The sequence below is a fragment of the Azolla caroliniana genome, unplaced genomic scaffold (genome assembly GCF_043228905.1).
Source record: "Azolla caroliniana isolate FFs.n. ecotype wild unplaced genomic scaffold, voAzoCaro1.0.p SCAF_9, whole genome shotgun sequence".
Lineage (NCBI taxonomy): Eukaryota > Viridiplantae > Streptophyta > Polypodiopsida > Salviniales > Salviniaceae > Azolla > Azolla caroliniana.
Window position 1 is genome coordinate 5,876,600 of NW_028230444.1, and position 18,296 is coordinate 5,894,895.

The window sequence follows — 18,296 nt, forward strand, 5'->3', positions numbered from 1 at the left end:
TTATACATATTATGTATGTATGTATTTATGTATGTATGTGCATATTATAGATATGTACTATGCATTTATGTATGATTGTATGTATGTATTTGTATGTATGTATTTGTATGTATGGATTTGTATGTATGTATTATATGTATGTACGCATACGTATGAAGGAAGGAAGTGGTGGCCATTTCTGCAATTTCCGTTTTCGTAATACTTAAAGAAAAAGAAAGAAGGTTCGTCTGAGGTCTAGAAATTAGGGTTTTTGGCTACGTTCCACAAAGACGGAGACGCAGAGCTGCGGGCACTGGGACTTCTTCTTCTTCTTCTTCTTCTTCTGCTTGAGTCATCATGTATCTTATGTTCTACACAAACGAAAATGGCGACAAGGTCTACACCTTACAGGTCTGTGTTTATCTGTGTTGGGGAGGGAGGGAGAGAGAGAGAGAGAGTCTTTTTGTTTGAAGTTTATGTTTATATATTTATCGGAGTTTTCTAATCCATTAGAATAAAGAACAAGGAATCTCTGATCCATTCATGATTTCGTCCATGTTTCTTTCTTTGTGACCTAAAGAAGATTGGCTAAAATATATTATTCTCTCCGCTTTTTGCAGAAGGAATCTCCTGAAGGAGGTCCAACACAGTCTGCACATCCAGGTAATCCTTCTGATTCTTTTTTAACCTTCTCCGCTTTTGTATATCTTTTTCTTTTTCTGTTTTTAGATTAAATTTATGAGCTTCCATTTGAGGCTTCTGCGGATTTCTTCCACTTTTCATTTTGGTTCTACGTAATAATATTTTTCTGCTATTGTTTTATGCGAATTTTAATGTAGCCCGCTTTTCACCGGATGATAAATTCTCCAAGCATCGTGTTGTGTTGAAGAAGCGCTTTGGTCTTCTTCCTACTCAGGGACCTCCTCAAGAATATTAGTTCTGGATTGTCTGAGCATGTGAAAGAGAATTACTCTAATAGTCTCCTATACCAGTCAACAGATTCAATCATGAGTTTAAACATTATAAATCCAATTGAATGCTGCATCTAGATGTGTTGATTAAGAATGTACTATTTTGGTAATGTCCGATGAGTTGAGTTCTATAAGGTCTTGATTCATGTAATTGATCAGCTTGGTTAACAAGTATGATTAGAGAAATTGGTTAATGTGCAAATTCTGATGATTTGTGTTCAGATGATGCTGCATTGTTTTGAGATTATATCTTCTTTAATTTTATATTTGATGAGGGTTGAGTTGAGATTTGATCCACATGTAACAAAAATAGTATTATAACGATCATAAATCTTCAACGCATTTAGCTGTTTTATATTTCATAATTTAAACTTCCCTTAATGTTGTGGCTTTGTGTCATCATGTACCTCGCTTGTATTGAATAAGATTCGTTACATTGCATACATAAATACATTGATTCTATTAAACAGCCAGTGTGCATGCTGTAGTACTGTAAAACTCATATTTAGGCATTTTGTTGGGGGATCTTTAGTAGCTTGGTCATAAAATGGAGAACTCTTTAAGCCGACCGAAGATGGTTAGAAGTTAGAACATGGAGAGAATAGTTATAGTTGCAGCAGTTGGTGAATAGTTCCTTGGCAACATTGTGAATGTAAGATGCGACTAATTAGATTCAACATATGTAAGTGGTAAGATTGTAGAGCTGGAGCATTACCAGCACAAATCTTGATGAAGATGAGGTTGCTGTGTACATGAATTGGAGTGTCTGCCATTTAATTATTCTACACATCCTTATGTTGATTTCAACTTCTTTCTTTGTGATAAACTTCTAGCTAGCTGTCCACAAACTCCACAATTGGCAATTTGTTTGCAGGTTCATGTGCTGAGTTGAATAGCCTCTTCCAAGGATGAGTAGCTTATCTTTAAATAATAATATTGCACCACTAATGCTGTAATTGCTACCGAAAATAATTCATTGTATCAATGTATGTGCATGTAAGTTTATTCCCAAGCAATTGACATGATATAAACAAAAGGGCTACTATGATAATATCACACCATATGTTGGGGTGTTTGCGATGAAGGGAAATGAGCAATTCTTTGTTTTATTTTCCACCAATGCAAAGTGTTTTGTGATAATTAAGTGAACATTGGTAGTACTTGTCACCTAAACTTAGGTAGGTTTAATTTGGGTTTCAAGAGACGTAATGGATATCTACATGGTAAACTTTCAATATAGTCATATTATGGTATTGGACAATGAATTTTTAGCTAATTTGTTGATATGTTTGCCCATGTCGTCATTAGGCAAATGTGTGTGGGATGATCTTTGGGTGTATTAAAAATACCCTGGTATACCATACTCTTTAGACTTATAGATTTTGGTATACCATACTGTTTAGCTTTATAGATTTTGAGTTTTATTCTGAGAGATGATGTAGGACAATTCACTAAGTCTAACATTTATAATCAACTTTATTCATATGAAAAAATGTTTATTGTAGAGATACCTACGTGCAATAGGTTGCTTCTATAGTGGAGAAGATCAATGCATTATGATTATCTTGAACCTAAGAGAATGTTCATGTTAAAGTAGGCTTCCATACCCACTCTAAAACATGGAGAAGATTGCTCAACATGTTTGGTCCACTTGAGGCATTCATCATATGCAAATCATGCACTTCACATTACCTTACTTTACCACACCAACGGACATCAAATACCATGTTTGATTACCACAACTCATCCCATCGTATTGTTATCCACTTCATGCTTGTATAAACCATCATTAACAATTTTCACAGCCTACGCATTAAGATCATTATCATGGTTCTTATGTAAACCAAGAGCTTCTAATTTCGTTTTGGTTTGGATAATAATCTAATTGTTGGGCAAATGATCATGATACATATGTAGATCAACATTATTGGGCTCTAGTAGACATTGATGCATCTTTCTCTCATTCTACTTGTGATTAAAATGCTAGAAACCGAAATGGTGCAAATCCTTACATGTCTACTCACAAAGGACATATATATGTTTCTTATTGCCTTTTTAATGGCAAGATTGGTGGCTCTACACATCAAATACATAAAAATGACGCTTATCCAATTATATAATTCTAAGACACCGTTTCACATTAGATAAAGAGAGTAGAAAAGGAAGACCAATTTCCTTGAAACTCTACAAATTTTGTACCTATTTGTTTGTTTCACCGCCCTTCTGCTTTCGGCGACACGAAAATTTGCCATATATTTTACGATTGAGTTCATGAGTTGTACATTAATATATTTGTATACGTTGCTGTCTTATTAGAAGAATAAGACGTGACGGTAGTATGTCAGTCTTCAACATAACTGGAATGTGATGTTTCTTGTAATACTGATATGATAACCCATGAAGGGTTATGGCTTTTAAGAAGAAGAAGAAGAAGAAGAAGAAGAAGAAGAAGCATTTGCCATTTATGAAATCACCCTAAATTTGCTCATATGTTTATTGAATGGATGTTGGGTTTTCTTTCTTCTCTTCAAAACCCATGACAGTTGCTTACTATTCCATCCCTCGTATGTCTCTTTGGAGGGATGAGAAGAACAGAGCATGTTTGTATTGGAAATGAAACAATCAGAAAGTATGTGAGATGTGGCAAAATGATGGAAGCACGCGAGGTTTGCTCTGCCATGGATGTGCGAGATGTCTATACATGGACTATGTTACTCTCTGGTTATCTTAAACAGGGGAATCCCAATGAAACTTTAAATCTATTCCAGAAAATGTTAGAGGATAGAGTTGAACCTAGTAATGTAACCTTTGTGTGTGTACTGAAAGCATCTACACTTTGTGTTTCACATGATTTGGGAAAGGTGATTCATGCTAGCATTGTTGAGAGAGGATTAGAAGGAGATATATTCATTGGAACTAGTCTCATTGATATGTATGCGAAGTGTGGCAGTCTAGAGAATGCCAAACATGTGTTTCTCAAGTTATCAATACAGAATACAGTATCATGGACATCTATGATTGCTGGATACACAAGACATCGGCTTGCCTCTGTAGCGTTAGAGCTCTTCTGGAAGATGCAACACAATGCCGTGGCTCCAAATGAAGTCACTTTCGCTAATGCTTTGACTGCATCAAGTCTAATTGCATCACTAGAAGAAGGTCAATTGATTCACGATATGGTGGTGATTTGTGGGTTCGAGACTGATTGTTTTGTTGGAAACTCCGTTATTGACATGTACTCAAGCTGTGGTTGTATGGATTGTGCATATCATGCATTTAAGAGAATGGCAAAGCGAGATTTGGTTTCGTGGAATCTAATGATTTCAGGATACCTATTCCATGGCATGTGTAAACAAGCAATGTTGATTTTTCATCAAATGGTAGGGAGAAAAGTTATGCCTGATAAGACGACTTTCTTAAGTGCTCTTAAGGCTTGTTCCTTATCCCAAGACATACGAGAGGGGGAAAAGTTGCATGATTATATTCAAAGAAGTGGGGTCAAGTTGGATGTTGTCTTAGGAAGCGCCCTCATGAATATGTTTGTGAAGTGTGGAAGCATAGAAAATGCTCAGCAAGTCTTTGAAGTTTTGCAAAAACGTGATGTGGTCACATGGACAACATTAATATCAGGATTTGTCTCTCATGGAGATCCTGGAGAGGCTCTTCAGCTCTTTAAAATGATGAAACAACATAAAGTCTCGCCTGACCGGCTAACATTTGTCGGTGTGCTTAGTGCATGCGCATTACTTGGAGACTTAGATATGGGTGAGAAGATTCATGATGATATAATTTGTGCTGGGCTTGAGTGTGATGTTTGCTTGGGAAGTTGTCTGGTCGATATGTATGCCAAATGTGGAAGCCTACACAAGGCTTTGGCGGTGTTTGATGCCTTGCCTAAGAAGGATGTTATTGCATATAATGCATTAGTTGTTGGATATGCTCAACATGGAGATCATGAAGGATTAAAAGACATTTTTAGGCAAATGTTCAAGGCTGATATGGAACTAGACAATGTCACTTATCTTAGCATCTTTTTGGCATTCAGTCATTGTGGGTTGCTGGATGAGGGTTGTAGATTGCTCATGTTTATGATGCAAGAGTGTAATAAGGCGCTCCGTAGTGAGCATTTTTCCTGCATAATTGATCTTCTAAGTAGAGGAGGACATTTGAAAGATGCTGTCAGATTTGTTGAGAGAATGCCGTTCCAGCCTTGTTCTGGCGTCTGGACGTCACTGCTTGGTGCGTGCAAAATTTATTATAACATTGAGATAGCCAAATATGCAGTGGAAATGATACAAGAACTTGAACCACAGACTTCTTTCCGGAATAGGCAGCATTATAGTGTATAGAGGAAGTAAATCAGAATGGTTTCTGCCAATTCTTATTACACACGCACATACATTCTTTCCTGATTTTTAAGAAAGTGTTGGTGAATGTGATTTGTTTTAAACATGTGAATGAATATTGATTGAAATGAACTTGATGGAACAAAACGCACTTTGTTGTCTACCTATTTTGGGTTGCCATAAAGCAAACTGAAGAGCATTGGTAGTGTTCCTTGTAGATGATTGAACAAAAGAAATGTAATAGCAATGCAAAGTTTGTGTGGGATTTCCCATTACTCTCTACAAGTGATCTCTTCGTTAGCGCATAGAAAAGTGTGAGAACGTGAGAGGTGTGCCTTTGGAAACATGGGGAACGTTGGCCCATGTAAGGAAAATGAATGACAACCTCATTGAAGAGGCAATGTGTATTGAAACCTTGCTTCTAACTATACTAAATTAGAGGGTGAGGAGTTCATGTCCATAAGGACTATATGTGAACAATATAATAAATTGAGAAAGGGTGAGGAGTTCTTAGGAGTGGTAGGGCTTAATCATCTTCCTCTCTATAGTGGGTTAGGCTCACAATACTTACAAAGACTTGGTTGCTTTAGTGGGCTAGTGATTGCTATATGTTCGTCCTCATGTTCATTAATCTGCTTTGGTTGATTGTATAAACCCCTTTAAACCACGTGTTGCCTCAACTGCACATATATGTGGCATTAAATTAAAGCAACCATCATGGTTTGAATTTGTCCATACTTGACGGTCTTTTAAAGAATGGCTCCTTCCTTGATCATGGACTAATGCTTTGGGAGAGGTTTGTTCTACATATGATTGTCTCTCATGGCTTTAAGTTGAGCTCTTTGGTCTCGTTTAGTTTTAACGATCATGGTTATGCAAGGGCCATTGTAAAGGATGATGATTTGAGGAACATTTTATTTATACCACAATGGCACAATGTATATATTCCCTCTTCAGTATTTGTTTCGCAAGCTTATCGACATCGACAAAATGTATGTAGTAGCATTTGTATAGTGGAGTTGGTGGGCCTAGTTAAAACTTCACATATATATTAGTGAAGTTCATATAAGGCTTAAGGTTCAATAATGTGCATTTAGATGCTCTATGTCTGCCTAATTCATTGCTTAGGGTGTTGCCAACCACTCAGATATAAGTGAACTTCATGTAAGACTTTTATTCATTAATATGTATAGACGATCGATCTCTTGCCCGATTGATTGGTTTAGGTGTCATTGTTGAGTATATGTGCTTGTCGCCAATTCATAATCCTTTGAACATTATCATCACAATTCACGTGAGGCCACATGAGTCATGCAGACGCCTCACAAAAATGCGAGTGACCTGCCAATCCTTGTTAGGAACTTCATGTTCACGCATAGGGATATAACTGAAGGAGAATCCGGAACAACCGAAGACATGTGAGCAAGCAAGTGAGGGGTACATGCTCACGGGGGGCTGATTCCTGACCAGGCATGCAAGGATACATATTATGTAGATGTATGTGTACATATGTATGTGATACATACATACATATGTACACATACATCTACATAATCATACACCTACACACACACACACACACACACATTACATACATATTATAATTTATGATACATACATACATACATACATACATACATACATACATACATACATATATATATTCATTGATTGCCTGCTGTCCAGAAAGCCCTAAAGTTTGTAAAAGCAAAAGGAAGAAAGAAGAAGGAAGGAAGGAAGGAAGAAGAAGAAGAAGAAAGGAAGAAGGAAGCACATACACAGTGGCCACTTCATCCCTCCTCCGATCGTTGAATTCTCTCTGCATACCTCCACAGAACCACTCCATTCCTCTTCTTCCTCCTCCTGCAGCTGCTATAACAGACAGACAGGTACGAAACAGACACCTTCTCTCTCTCTCTCATCTCTCATCTCTCATCCGTCCAACTTCCACCGAGCTAGTTGGTTTCACCATCATTCTTGCTTCAATTCCTGAGATCAAGCCTGATCACCAATTCTGTGGAAGGCACATACACACAAACGGCAATGCTGAATCATGTATGTAATGCACGCACATTCCTTCCATGCTGTGCATGAGCTCGATACACACCATGTGATGAATGGATGGATGAATGAATGAATGATAAATGAGGTTTTACTTGCTTGCTTCTTCAGAGGATCGCACGAGAGCAACTGGCGTTTATTATTCAGGAAACGTTTCAGAGACGTGGAATGCTTTGTTCACATGTATGTCCATGTTTTTCATGCTCAGAAATGTTTAGTTCAGTTCAGGAGTTTCACAAAATAGGCAGTGTCTCTTCTTCTGGAATTTTGCGGAAACGTTTGAAAATTCAAGCAGATTCAGAAAGGATGCATACATTTCTCAATTCCTGGAAACAGTGTAGTTCTCCTTCACAAACATTCCAGAAGCGTGCAGCAGTTTGCTATGGATAAAAATAGAATGATGGAATCTCACAAGTTTTTCAATGCCTGAGAACCAGCAATGTTTCTTTTCTTCTTCACAAATGTTGATTACCCCGTTTGAGTATCAACACAGACAGAATACAGACAGTGATTTGATGCTGAGAACAAACTGTTTCTTAAGGAACGTTTCACATTCAGTGTTCATTGCAGGCAAAGCGATGAACTGATGGACATTTTCAATTCCTTATAGAACCTATTACATTTTTGTTTATGGTGGGTACAAACGTAATGCAGACTTGTTAGAGGGATTTAGAAAATGCTTCATTTGAACTCTGTTAGATCGATTGTTATTCATAGACTGTAGGATTTCAGTCTGTTTGTTATCATTCCAGAAAACTAGTAGGTTTTTCAGAATGTTAATACGCCATCAGCATTGAAAATGTGGTGTGTTATTCTGTCTCTGGTAGAATTTCTCTGTAGAATGAAGATCCCACAGTCTCTGGTTCTATTTATTATATTATAATCTTTCTTCAGAAATTTACATTTTTACATATCCATCAGGCCTAGATAATAAAAAGTGCAGTGTGAACCACTGGCTCTGGTAGATGTTATTTCTAGCATGTTACCTACCTATAATATTCCAAAGTCTCTGTTATATTTATCTTTCAACAAAATGATCAGATTTTAGATATCTAGAGCAATAAAAATGTCACTGGTAGACTGACTGTGAGATTTTCATTGTACACCTTTGTAGAACAGGACAAGATTTTCCTTTACTTTGGAAACTCTGGGGTTCTCAATGACATGGCATGTCTAGAAATCATTAGTTTTTTCTATTATATCTGATGTTTCTCCAGATATCATTAGTTCTTTCACAGCAATCAATCTTGTGGGAGAACTTAGGTTTGAAATTATTGTCTATAAATCATCACTTGTAGAATGACTCTGGTCAAGCTATTATCTTCCAAAGGCATTTGTTCTGTGCTTCATATCTGATCTTTCCACAGAATTAAGCAGTATTTTTCAGAGCGTTTGATGCCGTACTGAGCATTTAAACTGTAGAGTAAATCACTTTTAGACTTGACTTTGGTAGATTTTCTAGAACATGGAACTTCCACAGGATCTAATTCTGTCATTTATGTCTAATCTTTCTTCAGAAAGCAGTACTTTTTCCAGGGTGATCAGTCCTGAGCATTGAAACTGCCGTGCAAATCACAATGACAATGTCTTCTTGGTTGAATATGGAAGCATCTGCTGCTATTTGCAGAAAATGAGATATGAAGTCCTCATTATGATCTATAAAAACTCTGATCCTTTGCATTAATGAATCAAGTACTCTTTTTGAACCTGGAGTTTCAAAACCGTAGTGTAAGCCACTATGAGAGACTATCATTCAAGTCTGCAGAAGAATGGCTTGCACACAATTCATTTAGTTTCAGTGAGCAAATTTTCTAGATCATAACTCAAGGAGAAGATTGGATATTTGTTCTCATCTACCTTTGTAGAGGAGATTGCTGAGTGTCATCATTGTTTAGTTTGTCTTCAAGTTACATGATAGTTTTTGCTTAAGAGTTGGATAGGTGTTATTTCCACTGCCTTTCCTGAATGTTTGATGACTCTTGGAATTTGGGTTCTGTAAGGATATTTGAATGTTCTTATGCATTTGCCGTTTAATCTTAGTATCAGACGCGGAAGTAATATAGCCTTGCTCTTGTCTGCCTTACGCACAAAATGCCCTTTGTTAGTTTTCTGTCTGCTTGAGAGCTTTATATGTGTTATTCCTACGGCCTTTCCTGTCTACATCATTCTTGAACCTCCTAATTTTATGAATGCTGGATTTGGTTTCCTGAGTAATATATTGACCTTATACATTGGTTTAATCAGCCTATGGAATGGTTAGGTTCTTTAGCTTGCTTGTCTGTATATGTGTATAAAATTGCACCTACAAGCTCATTGGATATATTGCTTCTCTTCCCGGTTGTTTGTAGATTAGTTTATGAATTCACAATGTACTCTCTTCTAAACATATGCACACCTAATTTTTTTCCTGAAAACCATACTTATGTAGTAACATTAATCTACTTCAAGATTCAGGACATTTGAGAAATACATCATGAATCTTTATTTTGAGCTAGTATTCTTTTTTTCATTCTGTTGAAGGCCATTTTCAGGGATTTAAAACTACTTTGGAAGGGGCACACTGAATCTCATGGCTATGGTCGATGAACCATTGTACCCAATCGCAATTCTTATCGATGAGTTGAAGAATGATGACATTCAGTTGCGGCTCAACTCAATAAGACGCTTATCTACAATTGCTCGAGCTCTTGGAGAAGAACGGACTAGAAAAGAGCTAATTCCTTTTCTGAGTGAAAATAATGACGATGATGACGAAGTCTTGCTCGCAATGGCTGAAGAACTAGGTTCATTTATACCTCATATTGGTGGTATCGATCATGCACATGTGCTCTTGCCACCTCTGGAAACACTGTGCACTGTGGAAGAAACAGTGGTTAGAGACAAAGCTGTTGAATCATTGTGCCGGATTGGCTCTCAAATGAAAGAGAGTGACATGATTGACTGGTTCATTCCACTTGTCAAGGTAGATACTATGTTCTTCTTTCTAATGTATTTCAGTTTTGTGATGATGAGTTTTAATCTGTAGCTTGAGATAGATAGTAAAATAATTGTAAAAACTCTGAAATGCCCCTGAAGTTTTCTTTATTTCCTCAAAATACCTTAAGTTTCTGTTATTTCTCGAAACAACCGCTGTCAATCCCCTCTCAAGCAGTTATATATGCTATTTTAGCAAGTGTATTGTCAGTTCATCTCGTTTCCCTCAATTATATCTGCTATTTTAGCAATTATATAGTAAAATCATCCCCTTTTTCTTTTTTCAAGGGTTGACTAGGGCATTTGGGTAAATAATGAAAAATCAGGAGTATTAGGAAATAGAAAAACTCTGGTCACCCTACCAAGAACATTTTTTGGGAGAATAATGAAAGTTTATGGGAACTTGAGGAAATATTGAAAAACTCAGGAGTATTCAGTGGTTTTCCCTAAATTAATTCTAGTGACCATATGTATGAGCCGGAAATTCCAGTTGATTCATTTTGTGGGGCATTGGACTATGCAGAGACTTGGAGCTGGTGAATGGTTCACAGCTCGTGTATCTGCTTGTGGTCTCTTTCATATAGCATATCCAAGTGCATCGGAATCACTTCAAACAGAGTTACGAGCAGTCTATAATCAACTTTGCCATGATGATTTGCCAATGGTGAGACGAGCGGCTGCATCACATTTGGGCAAATTTGCTTCTACTGTTGATTCTTCTCATCTTAAGACAGATATCATGTCCTTCTTCAGGGACTTAACAGAAGATGGTATTTTGTACCAATGCTCATTTCCTGTCTTTGAAATCTAGAGTATTTAAATGTTGAATGAACTTCTCTTTTATCATATTGCTATTTTGCTAGCTAATGAGTCTTGCAAAATGTAATGTATGCAGTCCAGGATTCCGTTAGGATCCTTGCAGTTGAGGGATGTGCAGCATTAGGCAAACTTTTGGAATCACAGGATTGTGTTACCAACATTCTGCCAGTAATTATAAACTTTTCTCAGGTTTGTGTGCATCATGCTATCTTAAATTCCTATTGTATATGACTTAATGGGCTACTTATGGATGGTTTTATGGGTCTTTATAACAGGATAAGTCATGGAGGGTACGATACATGGTTGCTAACCAATTGTACGATCTTTGTGAGGCAGTAGGTCCTGAGGCAACAAGGTTGATGGATTTGTCTATATTATATACTATAATGTTTTCAAAAATTTAGGACATTCTTCTCGGTTAAAATTATGTGAACTATTTATCTACCCAAATTTCTTATAACAATCTTCTTTGTTCTTGTAACAGGGCAGAGTTAGTTCCTGCATATATACGTTTGCTACGTGACAATGAGGCTGAAGTAAGAATCGCTGCCGCAGGGAAGGTTACCAAATTCTGCAAGATTGTTAGCGTTCCTCTTGCAATTCAGTCTATACTTCCCTGTGTTAAGGTAATTCAAGCTAATCTTTGATGATTGGCAAAATAAAGTTGAAGCTATAATTGAATTAAGAGAATATTGACAGGACATGGCATCTGACTCATCGCAACATGTCCGATCTGCTCTTGCATCAGTCATCATGGGCATGGCTCCAATTTTAGGCAAAGTAGGGTTATTTCTTGATATTTTAATTCTTTTTTTAACTTGCCTATTAAATCTCTTGTTTTTAACTTGCCTATTAAATCAGTCATCATGGGCATGTGCTCTGTTCTATTGTTTAGGAAGCCACAATTGATCAATTACTGCCAATCTTTCTTTCTCTCTTGAAAGATGAATTTCCTGATGTGAGGTTGAATATCATTAGCAAGCTTGATCAAGTCAATCAGGTATGCATTTTGTAAACTGGATGTTAAAAGTTTCCTTTAGTCTTCGTTTTATAGTTCACATGCATATATGTATAGGAACTCACATATACTTTGTAGGGCTCCAGAAATAAGTAATAAATGAATAGCTGTCAAACAGATTTGGGGGTTAAATTGTAGCTGTCCACATGTGCAGGTTATTGGTATTGATTTACTTTCACAGTCTCTTTTGCCTGCAATTGTGGAGCTTGCAGAAGACAAACATTGGCGAGTTCGACTTGCTATAATTGAGTATATTCCACTCCTAGCAAGCCAACTGGGTGTAGAGTTCTTTGATGAGAAACTTGGAGCCTTATGCATGCAGTGGCTTGGAGATCAGGTGAGGTTTTGTTTAGGGATCCCAGACCCTCCAATTGAATACAATTATATCAACAATTTAGTTTGGTCAAAGATTCAACGTGATTAAGCAGGTGTTTATTTCACATAGTAAATGGATTGATTGTATTATTTAATCTCTATCAAATCAAATAGACACATATTCTTTAGTCACAAACTCTAATAGAAACTGGAACTTCTATGATACACATGGATGTAAAGATCTTCCCCAGAGAATCATTCTGCTATAATTATCGTAGGATCGAAAATACAGTTGTTTTCACTGAATTAATTATTCTCTTTTACTGTGATAATTCTCTCTCCTGCAATGGAGCATAAATAAATTTGAGAATTAAGAGATGTTTTGGCTATCATGAAAATTAATAAGTAAATCCTTGTGCAATTTGGTGGGGTTGTATTTGCAATTTGTAGGCTTTTAATTCCATATAAGTGAGGTTACTTCTAAAATATCTTTTCATTTATTTAGTATAGTTTTCTCAATCAAATTTCCTCAACCAGGCAATAAGCTTTGAATGAGAATGTATGGGATGTCTAAAGTCTGAGATGGTGAATTCTTCAGACTAAGACTAGAGACTGGATAGACTTTTCTTGTGAAGAAAACTGACTGCTTGAATTAATAAAAAACTCTTAGAGATTTGTACCATATAATGGGGGGCTTTTGCACGTGTAGCTTTGGCTACCTTTTCTCAGGTTAAGTGTATTGAAATAGAAGATCTATAAATATTAGTGTGAAAATCTTGATGATGGTAACTAATTAATGATGCATACCTAATGGAAATACAGGTATTTTCCATCCGAGAAGCTGCAGTTAATAATGTTAAAAGGTTAGCTGAAGAATTTGGACCAGAATGGGCTATGCAACACATTGTTCCACAGGTTTTTACCTTTATAGCCTATCGTTAAAATTTTCATATCCACCCAGTTTGAATGGGAAAAATAATGGGCTACATATTGTCTTCTTATAATATCTGCATTTTTTTCTGGATTTCTTAGCTAAGAAAATTTATGTTGTAACCAGAGGATCTTGCTTTGCAGCTCCTTGAGATGATAAGTAACAGTCATTATCTCTATCGAATGACTATTTTAAATGCTATATCCCTGCTTGCACCAGTAATGGGAGCTGAAGTAACATGTCAAACTATGCTTCCTGTTGTTATTGAGGCCGGAAAAGATAGGTATGTCAACATAATCTTCTTGTTGTGTCTATCTCTTCTCGTGTGGGTAATTTTCTGGGGTTTACCTATATAGACTGTTCATTGATGACTAAGATTTTAATTCTGAGTAAAAAAGAAACATTGCAAAATATCTCGAAATGTAATCATGAACTCTTTGCTGCTTAGTAATGGATGAGAATGATGTGAGTATGCATTAGATAATCTTTCATTCAGATTCCCAAAGTCGAGAAATGATTTATTTTAAGAAATGAATATATGTGATTTATAAACATAGATGCTTTTGTGTGGGCATTTTTCTGGGGTTTACTGATATGGATTATTCATTGAAGACTGGGGTTTTCATTCTGAAGAGGGGTAAAAGAAGAAACGTTGCTAGATATTCCTGAATGTTATCATGGATTCTTTGTTGCTTCAACAGTAATGGATGAGAATGATGTCAGTATGCATGCAGTCATCTTTCATTCAGATTCCCAACATTGAGAAGCAATTTATTTTAAGGAGTAAATACATGTAAAATTATGAACATGGGTCAGGGGATTTTGGTGGGTGATTATCTGTCATTTTCTTTGTTAAAGATATTTTTCTATATTCACTGTGAAATGTAGCTGATTTTGATGGATATCATTGACAACACTGCAGGGTACCAAACATAAAGTTTAATGTGGCCAAGGTCTTGCAGTCTTTGACGTCAGTTCTGGATGCTACGGTAGGTTCTTGTTCATTTTGTATCCCAATTTTAATTAAGGCTTTTCTATTTGAGGTTACTTGGAAGCTATTTTAGTCGAACCTTTGAATAAATGTCTCATCTTGATAGATAGATCTGGTCTTGAATGCTGGATATACAAAGAGCGCTGCATTTATTTACTTTCTAAAGCTCTTGGAAACACGAAAAATTGATTCCATCTAGGTTCTAAAAGAAGCAAAAGATAAATCTGTGAGAATATTGCCAAAATACTCCTCACTTGTACAAACAATTTATTTACAATGAGGTATTCTGGTAATTTTTGAAAAAATAGGGGTATTCTGATAAATGCACCCAGCAAATTAGGGGTACTTTTGCGTGTCTGTTACACTCAACGTCATTCATTAAGTGTTTGCACTTCAACGAACTGATATGCTCTAAGAAGCTACAATTCCTGCATCAATTACAAATGCTTGAACTTTTGTACAGTGTTGGATATAAATTGGAGCTACATCATTTCCAATGCTGTGTTGCCATGGGCATTTCCTGTCAGTTTTACATGCCATTACTATGTGGTGATGAATTGTTATCCAAATGAGCTGGATTATTGATTTGTCATATTTTACAGGTTGTGCAACAAAGCGTTCGGCCTTGTCTGGTTGAGCTTAGCGAAGATCCAGATGTTGATGTGAGATATTTTGCTGGTCTGGCTTTAGAGACATGTGACCAGTATATGTTAACTTGATTCCGTGAAAGTTTTCTTCTTGATAATCAAAATATTGCTCCTTTGCCATTACTTTCTTCTTGAAGATCCAAATGGCCTCTTCTGCCATTTATGCTGAGTTTCTATTGGGTAAAGTTTTATCTATACTTCCTGCCACATTCCAGTGTGTCTCTCAATGACATTTTGGCATCTTTTTCACTTTCCACACAAACAAATGGCGGACAAAGAGATTTTTTTTATCAAAGAGAATTAGGATACATTCCTTGTTATTTGTAACGAAGTCAAAATCAGTTTTCTCATGCCTCTCAATGAAAACCCACGAGTATACCATAACACGTTACCACAATTTGTTTGTACCAATATGGAAATACATACAAACCACTCAGCCCTTTGGTCCATATCTGTAACTAAACGTTCCAGCTTGTAAACAGGACTGAGTGGATATGTCTTTTCACAATGGGGGATAAACACATTAGGGTTTATCTGCAAGAATCTAATGGACAATCTTTGTGCAGATGTTATGCTTTTGTACAATACATGTCAAGCTTAGCAGCTTATTTGATTGACATGAGTGTTGAAATCTCAAGTTGTTTGACCAGATTGTCATTTTGTGTACATTACAAAGTTGACAATGAGCTTTGGAGAAATGGATTATTATAAAGGAAAACAATTTCCTTTGATAAATGTGTGTATGACCTTGTAAATATATAGCTTTCAGGGCTCCATATGCCTGAGGAGTTTCCCATTAGGGCTTGGAAGAAGTGCCTTTTTCGTCTCTACATTGTGGACAGAAGCTCAGTTTGACTGCTCAGCCTACTCAAGAACCTCCTCATGTTTGACCCATCTCATATTTTGGTGATGATCTTCTGTCTCATTGACGCCAAAACCAATCCCATACTCTTGGGCCAACCTTGGCTCCATATGGCTTTTATAAGTACAATTGATAGAGGGACAGAGCAGATCAATTTAGCGATGGGACAAGATCAATTCGTGACATGGATTAGAACCTCATTGAAGCCAAAGCCAATCCCATACTCTTGGGCCAACCTCGGCACTAGATGTCTTTTATGAAGTACAATTAGAAGGACAGGGCTGCAGACAGGTCAATCTACCAATGGGACAAGACCAATTTGTGACATGACTGATCCTCCACATGCTTAGAGTGAGTATGCCAGAAGGCTTGATTGATTAGAACCTCAAAGCAGACTTGGCCGACTATCCAAAGATCAATTTGCTATTTGAGATTTGCGTCCTTAGTATCTTCTCCAGCCATTGGCTTGTGCCTTCAATTTTACATAACATGTGAACTAGGCAAACACTTAATGTTGCATTGGGTAAGTTCAATTTTTCCTTGGTTTCAAGTTTCAACAATTAATGGTGCATTGCCCACAACTTTGATGTCCACTTCTCTGGAATACCTTTTTTTTTCCTTCTAATCTCTCCATCCATTCTAGGTTGGTGGGAATGAGTCGAAGCAATAAGAATAATACTCTTATGAATGCGAGAGTTACTGCACTCATTACCAATATTACTCAGTATTAGGCAAAACAAAGGAAGAAACGGAGACATGTTACGTTGCATCGTAAACCTCAAAAAATGTTTTGCGTCAATCTTGGGTTAGCTTTTAATTTTCATTCAGGGGAGGAATGATTATGACTAGCATCTAGGGAAAACTCTTTATCTTATTGTTGGATCTATACTTAATTAATAAGGATAAATCAATGGATATATTTCACAAGCAAGATGCGGGTCTTTTTCAATCACTAATTCTTATTTTGCCCAAAATCATTGTTGTTGGTCCACATTTTATGGCATTGCAGAAATTAATAACACGAGGAAGACACTTCCCTCCTTTTCCCATTTCCCCCAATGTTTGTGGTGCCCCCTCTCAACTTCATTTCTGGTACTCCCCCTCCATCAAGAAGACGATGGCATTATTCTAGTTTCTATATATATATATATATAATTATTCTATGACACATAACTAGTATGATATATTAGGAAGTATTCATATCATTTCATTTGAGCGCATCGACATAACCAAACTTCTTCAACAAGTAGGTACATACTTCTTTATAGAAGAACTAAGCTTTATGCAAGACAACCATGTTTCTTCAATTTACTAATGCCAAGGCTATCATTCATAGAGAAATGCTTTCCATTTTACATGTCTTTTGTTGAAGGCAACAATAAATTTAGTTTGAAAAAAAGTTTTTGTAAGAAATGAAAAGAAGCCAAACAATACCAATTAGTATAGAGGTAGCCTAGGATAAGGAACCTGGAAAACTAAAAGGATATCTACGTGAATGAAAAGGCATATTCAAAACTTGAGGAGAATATGGGAAGTTGGACAATCTCTACAAACCCAAGATAAAGTATGTACATGCAGGTCAAAAGTTATGGAGTTATATAGTAATGTAACTCTTTTGGAATTCATGTATATGCATTATAAGAACATATTTGAGACGATGTATTTCAATTGTGTTTCATATATGCCTTCTTTCTTTACTATTGAGATCTATGCAGAGGACATAAGAAATTTTACTAGTTGTTGCAAGACTAGATATCCTGAAATTATCAAGTCTGAATGTCAAAACGTATAGGGAAGGAAACACATAGTAATGCTTGAATAGGTTATGTATTTAGTCATGTGTTGCCTTTTGAAATATGGCATGTCTTACACTTTAAATACAAATTGGTGGAAATATTGATATTATATACAAATATGGGAAAATCATTAGTCAAGTTACAAGTGATATACATAGTCTCCTTGAGAATGGGACCCTTCCCATTGTAGCTCTTGGATTATGGGGAGCGTTGTAGGGCACATGCGTAAGATTTCAAAACAATTATCACATTGCATGACAACTAAGTAGGGCAGCTCAAAAGAAAAACATAAATAAATGTGAAGCATGAAATGGATGCAAGATATAAAGAATTGTTTTGGAAGATGGGATGTATCACATTTGCTTCATGTTGCCTCAATAGATTCCACATAGAATGGGGTTTTGTGCAATAGCAATGACCACATGAGAGAGAGATGTGAGGCACACACATTATCACATTGTTACAATGTTGCACCAAACTATAACTATATTCTTCTATGAACCCATCCACGTGCCCACAACCACACCATCACTTCTAGACAACTTAGCTCACATTTTCTTTGACGGATAAGTGTATTCAGGCAACAA

At 36.5% G+C, this 18,296-nt stretch overlaps 3 protein-coding genes across 3 annotated transcripts in view; all 3 read left to right on the top strand.

Annotated features, from left to right (window-relative positions):
- The window catches only part of LOC147860019 (pentatricopeptide repeat-containing protein At5g27110-like), a 48,845-nt gene extending 43,443 nt beyond the window's left edge, over nucleotides 1-5,402 (top strand). Inside the window, exon 2 of the mRNA XM_087324821.1 lies at nucleotides 3,403-5,402. Within this exon, the coding sequence (XP_087180947.1) occupies nucleotides 3,533-5,299 (1,767 nt within the window). The 5' untranslated portion in view covers nucleotides 3,403-3,532 and the 3' untranslated portion in view covers nucleotides 5,300-5,402. The remainder of the gene's footprint in view (nucleotides 1-3,402) is intronic.
- NOP10 (nucleolar RNA-binding Nop10p family protein) lies at nucleotides 224-1,214 on the top strand. Its single transcript, XM_087324665.1, has 3 exons — nucleotides 224-390; nucleotides 600-642; nucleotides 819-1,214. The coding sequence occupies exons 1-3, from the start codon at nucleotides 337-339 to the stop codon at nucleotides 914-916; spliced, it is 195 nt and encodes a 64-aa protein (XP_087180791.1). The 5' UTR covers nucleotides 224-336; the 3' UTR covers nucleotides 917-1,214.
- A 4,475-nt stretch (nucleotides 5,403-9,877) lies between the features above and the next one.
- On the top strand, nucleotides 9,878-15,706 carry LOC147860023 (uncharacterized). The gene is made up of 12 exons (XM_087324295.1): nucleotides 9,878-10,319; nucleotides 10,854-11,100; nucleotides 11,226-11,338; nucleotides 11,425-11,504; nucleotides 11,634-11,775; nucleotides 11,849-11,929; nucleotides 12,045-12,149; nucleotides 12,322-12,504; nucleotides 13,305-13,397; nucleotides 13,557-13,696; nucleotides 14,336-14,402; nucleotides 15,007-15,706. The coding sequence occupies exons 1-12, from the start codon at nucleotides 9,927-9,929 to the stop codon at nucleotides 15,121-15,123; spliced, it is 1,761 nt and encodes a 586-aa protein (XP_087180421.1). The 5' UTR covers nucleotides 9,878-9,926; the 3' UTR covers nucleotides 15,124-15,706.
- The last annotated feature ends 2,590 nt before the right edge of the window (nucleotides 15,707-18,296 follow it).

Excerpts from the sequence above, each read along its gene's own strand:
- NOP10 (XM_087324665.1), top strand. The coding sequence starts at position 337 with ATGTATCTTATGTTCTACACAAACGAAAATGGCGACAAGGTCTACACC. Across the intron at positions 391-599 it reads ACAAGGTCTACACCTTACAG|AAGGAATCTCCTGAAGGAGG; the intron begins GTCTGTGTTTAT and ends CGCTTTTTGCAG. Across the intron at positions 643-818 it reads AACACAGTCTGCACATCCAG|CCCGCTTTTCACCGGATGAT; the intron begins GTAATCCTTCTG and ends ATTTTAATGTAG.
- LOC147860023 (XM_087324295.1), top strand. The coding sequence starts at position 9,927 with ATGGCTATGGTCGATGAACCATTGTACCCAATCGCAATTCTTATCGAT. Across the intron at positions 10,320-10,853 it reads GGTTCATTCCACTTGTCAAG|AGACTTGGAGCTGGTGAATG; the intron begins GTAGATACTATG and ends TGGACTATGCAG. Across the intron at positions 11,776-11,848 it reads CTATACTTCCCTGTGTTAAG|GACATGGCATCTGACTCATC; the intron begins GTAATTCAAGCT and ends GAATATTGACAG.